General features: G+C 71.6%; 1 protein-coding gene across 1 annotated transcript; it reads left to right on the top strand.

The window, feature by feature from the left end:
* Window positions 1-6,695: 6,695 nt before the first annotated feature.
* AURANDRAFT_11273 (hypothetical protein) lies at window positions 6,696-10,253 on the top strand (the record flags this gene model as incomplete). Its single annotated transcript, XM_009033912.1, has 3 exons — window positions 6,696-7,114; window positions 8,252-8,612; window positions 9,939-10,253. Coding segments are annotated over 3 exons (1,095 nt in total), but the record flags the coding sequence as incomplete, so codon positions are not given.
* Between the last annotated feature and the right edge of the window lie 641 nt (window positions 10,254-10,894).

The raw sequence follows: 10,894 nt of genomic DNA, 5'->3' as shown, positions 1-10,894 counted from the left end.
GCGGCCGCGAAGCGGGAGAAGGGCCTCGCGGACGGCGTCGAGCTGGCGTCGGCGACGCGGGAGCTGGCGAGGCGCGAGGCCGTGGCGGCGGCGCGCGCGGGCCTGCGGTCGGCGACGGGCGCGCGCGACGTCGACCGCCTCGGCGCGGCGCTCCGCGACGCCGCGGCCGCGGACGTCGCGGAGGCGTCGGCCGCGGGCAAGGCCGAGGTCGAGGCCGCCCGGGCCCTCCTCGAGGCCGTGGAGCAGGAGGCGTTGTTGGCCAAAGCCCGGGCCAAGGAGGACGACAAGGCCGCGGCGAGCCGCGAGCGGCGCGGCGCGCTCGGGGCCGCGCTCGCGCGCGCGACGGCCGACGGCGACGGCGATTTGCTGGATCGGCTTTTGGACGAGTGCCTAGGCGACGCGGAGTACTACGCGGAACTGCCGGCCTTCAAGGCCGCGTCGGCGGCGCGCCACGCCATCCGCGTCGCGGACCGCGCGGCCGCGGCCGCGCGCGCCGCCCTCGAGAAGCGCGCCAGTTCGTCCGTGCTCCGCGCGGCCGTCGAGGCCGCGGACGCCGCCGCGCTCGAGTGCCCCGGCGCCGCCTACGCGGCGAGCGACGCGGCCCTCGCCGACGCCCGGGGCGAGCTCGAGCGCATGGATTTGGCGGCGTCGCGGACGCGCGCGCTGCGCCAGGCCGTGGACGCGCGGCGGCCCGGGCCCGAGCTCAAGGCGCTGCTCGCGGGTTTGAGAGATGCGCCCTGCCGCCGCGACGTCAGCGACCACCTCGCGGCGCTGCCCGACGACGACGTCCAGGACGCGGCCTTCTTGGAGAGCGACGACTGCACGTGGGCCGCCCGGAAGCCGGTCGTCGCCAGGGCCGAGTGCCTCCTCGACCTCGCGAAGCTCCTCGCCGACGACGCCGGCGACGACGACAAAGCCGCGGCCCTCGTCGCCGCCCTCGAGGCCGCCCTCGAGACCGCGGGAGCCCTCGACCTCGACGGCGACGCCGTCGACGGCGCGCGCGACCGCGCGCGCGACGTCGCCGCGGACCTCGCCGTCGGCGCCGCGGACCGAAACGCGGCCGCGAGCCTGCGCACGGCCAAGGCCGTCCTCGCGGAGCGGGCGGCGAACGGGTCCGCGGACGACCGCGGCGCGGACGCCGCGCTCGCGGACCTGCGACAGAAGACGGAGGCGCTGGACGCGGCGCTCCGCGGGGCGGACCAGGACGGCGCGAAGCCGAAAAGCCTCGAGGCGGCGAAGAAGACGCTGCGGCGCTGCGAGCGCCGGCTCGCGGGCGGCGGCGCGGGCGTGACGTTCGCCGCGGGCGCGCCCGCGGAATCGGGCGAGGACGCGGCGTTCCACTGGACGCGCTACGGCGCGTTGAAATCGGAGGACGCCTTCCTGGAGGGTTTGTACTCGCCGGGGGAGAAGCGCCGCGCCGCGGACCGCCGCCTGCGCTACCAGTCCACGCCGCTCCACGCGTCCGTCTGCGCGCTCGACGACGCGGACCGGCGCGACGCGGCGCGCGCGTGCCACCGCGACGTGCTCACGTTCTGCGGCGAGCTCTACCACCAGTTCCCCAACGAGATGGCCCGCGACCTCCTCGCGAAAGGCCGCGACGACGTCGCGGGCGGCAAGGCCGGCGCGGGCGACCTCGCGGACGAAATTTTGGTCCAGCTGCTCAAGCACCTGACGGCGAACGACGGCGGCGCGACGTCGGCGACGCGCGGCTGGCGCCTGCTCTACCTCTGCGTGCGCACGTTCCCGCCGGGCGCCGAGCTGCTGCCCTACGTGCGGGCCTTCGCGCAGTCGCGCGCGGACGCGCGCGCGGCGCCCGACGACGGCGACGGCGACGACGACGACGACGCGCCCGACGCGGGCGGGAAGCGGCTTTTAGCCGTCGGCGACGCGGCGAAGCTCGCGGCCAAGGTGCTCGACGAGCTCGACCTCCAGGCCGCCGAGGGCACGCGCGCGGAGGGCCGGCCCTTCGGAAGTTTACCGACGCTCGAGGAGATCGCGACGGCCGCGTCGAACGAGGTCGCCGTGGCCAAGCGGCGGAAGACGGCCCTCGTCGTCAAGAAGCAAAGGCTCGCGACGCTCGTCGGCGGCACGACGCAGCTTTTGGAGCTCCGGCCGGACCTCGCGCCCGCGCTCGAGTCCGCGCGCGCCGAGGTCGACGCCGCGTTCGCGTCCGAGGACCGCGACGCCATCGCGCGCGCCCACGACCACCTCGAGCACGCGCGCCGCGTCGCGGAAGCCCAGTCGGCGCTGACCTACGGCGCGAAGCGCGCGCGCGCGGCGCTCCGGAGCCGCGCGGGCGCGAAGGAGCACGCGATCCAGGACCTCGAGTCGCAGCTCCAGCTCGCGGCCGCGGCCGTCGACCTCGACGGCGGGAACCGGAGCGCCGTCGTCGACGACGCGCGCGCGCTCGTCGACCGGCTCCACGAGCAGATCGAGCTCCGCAACGACCTCGACGCCGCGACGCTCGGCGACTCCGCGGCCGTCTGCGCGGGCGCGCTCAAGGCCGCCAAGGCCGCGGGCCAGGACCAGCTCGCCGCCTACGACCGCTGCGCCGAGCGCCACAAGGCCCTCGACACGTCCTACTCGTCCTACGTCGCGAGCGCGTCGAGCTTCTTCGGCTTCTGAGGGAGCTCTAGGTGGGCGGTGTTTTTTTAGTTTTGGGCTATTGCCAGTGGTAGTGGCGCGGGTCGGTCCGCTTGGTTGGTTGGTTATTATTATTATGGGTGCTTTAACGTGGGACTAGGTCGGCGGCCCGTGGGCAGCCGACGGCGCACGCGGATCAGGTCTTGACTCAGGCCGCCGGTGAAGCCTGAGTCTGACGCGTCGTACGCGCGAAGCCCGGGATCTCGGATGGGTGCCGCCGCGCGCTGGCGCGCGAGAGCCGCTTCGATGCGCGCGGTGTCGGCCGTCGGCGCCGGCGGCGCGCGGCGCTTTGTTGTTGCTGAGGCGGCCCATTCAGCAGCTCTCGTGCAGCTTATCGATTGCCCTTGGTGTGGAGTTCAACTTTGGCTGTCGTCGCCAACATGATCCGCGGCCGCAAGTCTGGGATCAGCATCGGCCGGGTCGACCTGCGGTCCGCAGCCTCCGAGCCGGCTCTCGCGTTACTGAAGGCAACAACAGCGGGCGGCGAGAGCCATGAATCTTGTTGCTGTGCCGAGCTTTCGAATGAAAAGTCAAGGATCAAGTCGGGGCGACAGAGGCAGCACGAGAAAAAGGGAATGCCGCCGACACTACCAAGCATGCGCAGCCCCGGCGCGGCGCAGCCGCGGGCAGCGGGCCGCGGACCCGGGCCGTCCCGGGCGCGCGGCGCGCGGCGCGACGGGGCGCGCCGCGACGGGGCGCGCCGCGACGGCGCGCGGCGCGACGGGGCGCGCCGCGGCGGGGCGCGGCGCGGCGGGGCGCGCCGCGGCGGGGCGCGCCGCGGCGGGGCGCGCCGCGGAGGGCGGCTGATCGGCGCGGCGAGAGGCTGCTTGTTTGTGCTGGCGTGCTGGGTGGTCGACTTCGCGACGGTGGGCGCGCTTTCGCCGACGCCGCAGCCGAGCCCGGCGCCGACCGCCACGCACGCGCCGACCCGGACGCCCTATGTACTAGCGCCGACCGCCGACTCGACTGCCTTTTGTCAACTCCGAGACTCGTCTGGCTGTTCGGGAGATTTTCACTACTTCGTCGAGGTGCTCGAAAATGGACCCTTCGACGGCATCGACGTCGGTTGGGTCAGCACGCCCGCGCTCGTCGACCTCGACGGCGACGGCGACCTCGACCTCGTCGTGGGCGAAAACTACGGCGTCCTCTACTACTACGAGAACGTCGGGTCCGCGGCGTCGCCGAGCTACGCGGCCGTCACCGGCACCGCGAACCCCTTCGACGGCATCGACGTCGGTTGGGTCAGCACGCCCGCGCTCGTCGACCTCGACGGCGACGGCGACCTCGACCTCGTCGTGGGCGAAGGCGACGGCGCCCTCTTCTACTACGAGAACGTCGGGTCCCCGACGGCGCCGAGCTACGTGGCCAGGACCGGCAGCGCGAGCCCCTTCGACGGCATCGACGTCGGTGACTACAGCGCGCCCGCGCTCGCCGACGTCGACGGCGACGGCGACCTCGACCTCGTCGTGGGCGAATCCGGCGGCGCCCTCTTCTACTACGAGAACGTCGGGTCCGCGGCGTCGCCGAGCTACGAGGCCGTCACCGGCACCGCGAACCCCTTCGACGGCATCGACGTCAGTTGGAACAGCACGCCCGCGCTCAGCGACCTCGACGGCGACGGAGACCTCGACCTCGTCGTGGGCGAAGAGAACGGCGCCCTCTACTACTACGAGAACGTCGGGTCTGCCACGTCGCCGACCTACGCGGCCAGGACCGGCAGCGCGAACCCCTTCGACGGCATCGCCGTCGGTTTGTACAGCACGCCCGCGCTCGCTGACCTCGACGGCGACGGCGACCTCGACCTCGTCGTGGGCGACGACTGGGGCGTCCTCAACTACTACGAGAACGTCGGGTCCGCGGCGTCGCCGAGCTTCGCGGCCGTCACCGGCAGTACGAACCCCTTCGACGGCATCGACGTCTTCGACGGCATCGACGTCGGTTCCAACAGCGCGCCCGCGCTCGCCGACCTCGACGGCGACGGCGACCTCGACCTCGTCGTGGGCGAATACTACGGCGCCCTCTACTACTACGAGAACGTCGGGTCCGCGGCGTCGCCGAGCTACGAGGCCAGGACCGGCGCTGCGAGCCCCTTCGACGGCATCGACGTCGGTTCCCGCAGCTCGCCCGCGCTCGCCGACCTCGACGACGACGGCGACCTCGACCTCGTCGTGGGCGCTCGGGACGGCACCCTCTACTACTACGAGAACGTCGGGTCCCCGACGGCGCCGAGCTACGTGGCCAGGACCGGCAGCGCGAGCCCCTTCGACGGCATCGACGTCGGTGGCTACAGCAAGCCCGCGCTCGCCGACCTCGACGGCGACGGCGACCTCGACCTCGTCGTGGGCTACTACGACCTCGGCGTGGGCTACTACGGCACCCTCTACTACTACGAGAACGTCGGGTCCGCGGCGTCGCCGAGCTACGAGGCCGTCACCGGCGCCGCGAACCCCTTCGACGGCATCGACGTCGGTGGCTTAGACGAGCCCACGTTCGGCGATCTCGACGGCGACGGCGACCTCGACCTCGTCGTGGGCGTGGGCTACTACGAGAACGTCGGGTCCGCGACGTCGCCGAGCTATACGGCCGTCACCGGCAGCGCCAACCCCTTCGATGGCATCTCAGTCAGCGCGCTCGCCGACCTCGACGGCGACGGCGACCTCGACCTCGTCGTGGGCGATGGCGGCGCCCTCGGCCTATTTGTCAACGGCTATTGTACTATGGGCACTTCCGCCTGCAGCGCCAACGGCTTGTGCGATCAAACATCTGTCGTCTTCTCCGAGGCTTACTGCCAATGCCTCGGCGGCTACTCCGGCGACCAGTGCAATGATTGCCAGGCCGGCTACTTTGGCGCCACGTGCGAGCTCTGCCCGGAAGGTGGCTCCGAGGACCGCAACGCGCCGCGCCTGACGGACACGTGCGGCGTCGCCGGGAGCGGCCGGTCGCGGGGCTCCTGCGACGACGGCATCTCCGGTTCCGGTGTCTGCACGTGCTACGACGTCTTCTCGGGGAGCGGCTGCACGGACGGGACGTGCCCCGCGGGGACCGTCGAGACCGCGTCCTTCGACGGCTCCTTCAACGTCGCCGAGTGCGTGGAGTGTGAGGCCGGCACTTCTTCGGCCGAGGGCGACGACCAGTGCACGAAATGCGCCGCGGGCGAGTTCTCGGCCGCGGGCGCGAGCGAGTGCACGAGCTGCTCCGCGGGGTCGTATTCCGGGCCGGGCGCGAGCGAGTGCTCAAGCTGCGCCGTCGGGACGTTCCAGGACGAGGCCGGCCAGTCGAGCTGCAAGCTCGCTGACGCGGGATCCTTCATCGACGCGCTGGGCGCCTCGGAGCAGGCCGACTGTCCCGCGGGGCGCTTCTCCGGCTCTGCTGCGAGCGCGTGCGACGATTGCGCGGCCGGGACGTACCAGGACCAGACGGGCCAGTCGAGCTGCACGCTCGCGGACGCCGGGTCCTTCGTCGACGCGGTGGGCGCCTTTGAGCAGACCGCGTGTGACACGGGCGAGTACAGCGGCTCCGGCGCGAGCGCGTGCGGTGACTGCGAGGCCGGGACGTACCAGGACCAGACGGGCCAGTCGAGCTGCGCGCTCGCGGACGCCGGGTCCTTCGTCGACGCGGTGGGCGCCTTTGAGCAGACGGCGTGCGATAAGGGCAAGTACAGCGGCTCCGGCGCGAGCGAGTGCGACGACTGCGCGACCGGGACGTACCAGGACGCGACGGGCCAGTCGAGCTGCAAGTTGGCGGAGGCGGGGAGCTTCGTCGACAGCACGGGCGCCTCGTCGTCGACGGCGTGCCCCGCGGGCACGTACTCGGCGACAGCCTCGGAGGAGTGCGCGACGTGCGAGGTCGGCACGTACAGCATCGAGGGCAGCGACACGTGCACGCTGTGCTCGAGCGGGTACTCGAGCGACGCCGAGGGCGCGAGCGAGTGCGAGGCGTGCCCGGTCGGCAAGTACAAGGGCGCGGGCGCGGGCGCGTGCATCGACTGCGCCGCGGCCAAGTACGCGGACGAGGAGGGCTCGAGCGACTGCAAGTTGGCGGAGGCGGGGAGCTTCGTCGACAGCACGGGCGCCTCGTCGTCGACGGCGTGCGCCGCCGGCACGTACTCGGCGACAGCCTCGGAGGAGTGCGCGACGTGCGAGGTCGGCACGTACAGCACCGAGGGCAGCGACACGTGCACCCTGTGCTCGAGCGGGTACTCGAGCGACGCCGAGGGCGCGAGCGAGTGCGAGGCGTGCCCGGTCGGCAAGTACAAGGGCGCGGGCGCGGGCGCGTGCATCGACTGCGCCGCGGCCAAGTACGCGGACGAGGAGGGCTCGAGCGACTGCAAGCTCGCCGAGGCGGGCAGCTTCGTCGACAGCACCGGCGCGTCGTCGTCGACCGCGTGCCCCGCGGGCACCTACTCGGCGACAGCCTCGGAGGAGTGTGCGACGTGCGAGGTCGGGACGTACAGCGCCGAGGGCAGCGACACGTGCACGCTGTGCTCGAGCGGCTACTCGAGCGCTGCCGAGGGCGCGAGCGCATGCGAGGCGTGTCCGGTCGGGACCTACAAGGGCGCGGGCGCGGGCGCGTGCCTTGACTGCGACGTGGCCAAGTACGCGGACGAGGAGGGCTCGAGCGACTGCAAGCTCGCGGCCGCCGGGAGCTTCGTCGGAAGCGCGGGCGCGTCGTCGTCGACCGCGTGCCCCGCGGGGACCTACTCGGCGACGGCGAGCTCCGAGTGCACGACCTGCGAGGTCGGGACGTACAGCGCCGAGGGCAGCGACACGTGCACGCTGTGCTCGAGCGGCTACTCGAGCGCTGCCGAGGGCGCGAGCGCGTGCTCGGCGTGTCCGGTCGGCAAGTACAAGGGCACGGGCGCGGGCGCGTGCCTTGACTGCGACGCGGCCAAGTACGCGGACGAGGAGGGCTCGAGCGACTGCAAGCTCGCCGAGGCGGGCAGCTTCGTCGACAGCACCGGCGCGTCGTCGTCGACCGCGTGCCCCGCGGGCACCTACTCGGCGACAGCCTCGGAGGAGTGTGCGACGTGCGAGGTCGGGACGTACAGCGCCGAGGGCAGCGACACGTGCACGCTGTGCTCGAGCGGCTACTCGAGCGCTGCCGAGGGCGCGAGCGCATGCGAGGCGTGCCCGGTTGGGACCTACAAGGGCGCGGGCGCCGGCGCGTGCCTCGACTGCGACGCGGCCAAGTACGCGGACGAGGAGGGCTCGAGCGACTGCAAGCTCGCGGCCGCCGGGAGCTTCGTCGGAAGCGCGGGAGCGTCGTCGTCAACGGCGTGCCCCGCGGGCACCTACTCGGCGACAGCCTCGGAAGAGTGCACGACCTGCGAGGTCGGCACCTACAGCACCGAGGGCAGCGACACGTGCACGCTGTGCTCGAGCGGCTACTCGAGCGCTGCCGAGGGCGCGAACGCATGCGAGGCGTGTCCGGTCGGGACCTACAAGGGCGCGGGCGCCGGCGCGTGCCTCGACTGCGACGTGGCCAAGTATGCGGACGAGGAGGGCTCGAGCGACTGCAAGCTCGCGGCCGCCGGGAGCTTCGTCGGAAGCGCGGGAGCGTCGTCGTCAACGGCGTGCCCCGCGGGAAGCTTCGCCGGCTCCGCCGCGAGCGAGTGCGTCGACTGCGCCGTGGCCAAGTACGCGGACGAGGAGGGCTCGAGCGACTGCAAGCTCGCGGCCGCCGGGAGCTTCGTGGGAAGCACCGGCGCGTCGTCGTCGTCGCCGTGTCCGCCTGGCACGTACTCGGCGACAGCCTCGGAGGAGTGCGCGACGTGCGAGGTCGGTACGTACAGCACCGAGGGCAGCTCTTCGTGCACGTCCTGCGGCGCGGGAACTTCTAGCAGCTCCACCGGCGCGATCGAATGCACTCCCTGCATCGCGGGAAAGTACAAAGGCGCTGGGTCGGGCGAGTGCAGCGCATGCGCGGTCGGGACGTTCGCCGACGCAACCGGACAGTCGAGCTGCGCGCTCGTCGACGCCGGGTCCTTCGTCGACGAGACTGGCGCCTCCGCGCAGACGCCGTGTCCCGCGGGCCGATACAGCGGATCGGGTGCGACCGAATGCGATGACTGCGCGACGTCGACGTACGCGCTCGAAGAAGGCTCCACGTCGTGCTCGCTCGTGGACGCGGGCTACTACGTCTCCGAGACGGGCGCGTCGAATCAAGCCGAATGTCCCTCCGGCTCTTACTCGGGCTCGGGCGCCTCGGCGTGCACCGACTGCGAAGAGGGTCGCTACGCTCCGGCATCGGCCCAATCGAGCTGCGCGCTTTCGGACGGCGGGTCTTACGTCGCGAGCGTCGGCGCGACGGCGGCGGCGGCGTGCGCCGCCGGGCGCTACTCTGGAGCGGGAGCGTCCTATTGTGCCCTCTGTCCCACCGGCACGACGAGCGATGCTGGTGAGTCTTCATGTACGACGAGCGACGCGGGCTACATCGCGCCCGCGCCAGAGGTCTATCAGGTCAGTATCGCGTCGTCCGTGACGCTCGACGGCGTCGACGCCGACGCTTTCAACGACGACGACGTAGCCAACGGGCAGCTGGCGACCGCTCTCGACTTTGTTCTCGTCACGAACCTGTTCACTAACCTCGTCGAGAGTGCGCGGATCTCTTCGGTTGGCCCAGCATCGACGGTCAGCGGGAGCACCGAAATCTCCTTCAGCTTAATCGCGAACTACTCGGCCGCCGCGTCGGAGAACATCACGGAAGTCAAGCAGCTGATCGTCGACGACTTCCAGTCCGATCTTATTTCGGACGTGAACGACGGCACGCTGAACTACGCCATTTACTTGGCCGTATCGAACGGCCGCCGGCTTCGACGCTCGCTTTCGAGCAGCTCCGCGCTCAGTTCTGCCACCGTGAACACGGAAGCCACAGTGAGCAGCGTCGAAGCAGCTACCGCGGAGCACGAGATGATCTCCGAGGAGTCCAGCGATGGCCAGCAGCAATGCCCCGCGGGCACCTACTCGCTCAGCGGCGCGTCCTACTGCGTCTACTGCGACAAGGGGTCCTACACGAGCGTCTCCGGACAGACGAGCTGCTTGTTCGCGGACGCCGGCTCGTACGTCAGCTCCAAAGGCGCAACGCAGCAAAGCACGTGCCCGGCGGGAGCGTACACGGCGGGGCAGGGTGCCCAGGTCTGCGAGGATTGCGGCGTCGGCACGTTCCAAGCCTCGGCGGGGCAGACGTCGTGCCAGCTCTCGGACTCCGGGTCCCACGTGCCCTCGGCCGGAGCGACGGCTGAGACGGCTTGTCCCGCGGGGAAATACAGCGGCTCGGGCGCGTCGGAATGCTCGGAGTGCGAGGTCGGCTTTTACACGGCCGCGACCGGGCAATCCGCGTGCCAGCTCGCCGACGCCGGTCAATTTGTCGACGCGTTCGGCGCCTCGCAGCAAACTCCGTGTCCGGTGGGCACGTACAGTGGCTCGGGCGCGTCGGAGTGCTCGGACTGCGAACCTGGAACGTTCACCGCTTCCGGAGGTCAGACGAGCTGCGCGCTCGTCTCGGCGGGCTCGTACGTAGAGACATCTGGCGCGAGCGCGGAGACGGCGTGTCCAGACGGAAAGTACTCGAGCAGTGGAGCCGAGTCCTGCGTCGAGTGCGCCGTAGGGTTCTTCGCGACGGACGAAGGACAGTCCGCGTGCTCGCTCGCCGACGCGGGCTCGTACGTTTCCGAAGCGGGCGCTCACGAGCAAGTTCCGTGCCCGGCGGGCGCTTATTCCGGATCGGGTGCGACCGAGTGCAACGATTGCGCGCCGGGGTCATTCAGCGACGAAGACGGCGCCACGAGCTGCGCGACGGCGACCGCGGGCTCCTTCGTGTCGTCGTCGGGCGCCTCGGAGGAAACTCCGTGCCCCGCCGGCAAGTACAGCGGCTCGGGCGCGTTCGAGTGCGCGTCGTGTGGATCCGGGACCTTCCAGTCGCTGGAGGGGCAAACCTCGTGTCAGCTCGCGGACGCGGGCACGTTCGTCGGCTCGAGCGGCGCCACGAAAGAGACGTCGTGTCCCGCGGGGAAGTACTCCGGCTCCGCCGCGTCGGCGTGTTCGGCGTGTTCGCCCGGTACCTATGTCGCCGACGAAGGCCAAACGTCGTGTACGCTCGTGAGCGGAGGCAGCTACGTCAGCACAACGGGGGCTTCGGCTCAGAGCGCGTGCCCCGCGGGGGAATACAGCGGATCTGGCGCCACTGAGTGCGAGCTGTGTGCCGTGGCCACCTACGCCTCTTCCGAGGGCGCGACGACGTGCACGCTGGTCGA

Source organism: Aureococcus anophagefferens (genome assembly GCF_000186865.1).
Source record: "Aureococcus anophagefferens unplaced genomic scaffold AURANscaffold_1, whole genome shotgun sequence".
NCBI lineage: Eukaryota > Pelagophyceae > Pelagomonadales > Pelagomonadaceae > Aureococcus > Aureococcus anophagefferens.
Note: the sequence above shows the minus strand (reverse complement) of the source record. Positions and strands in the feature narration are given on the sequence as shown.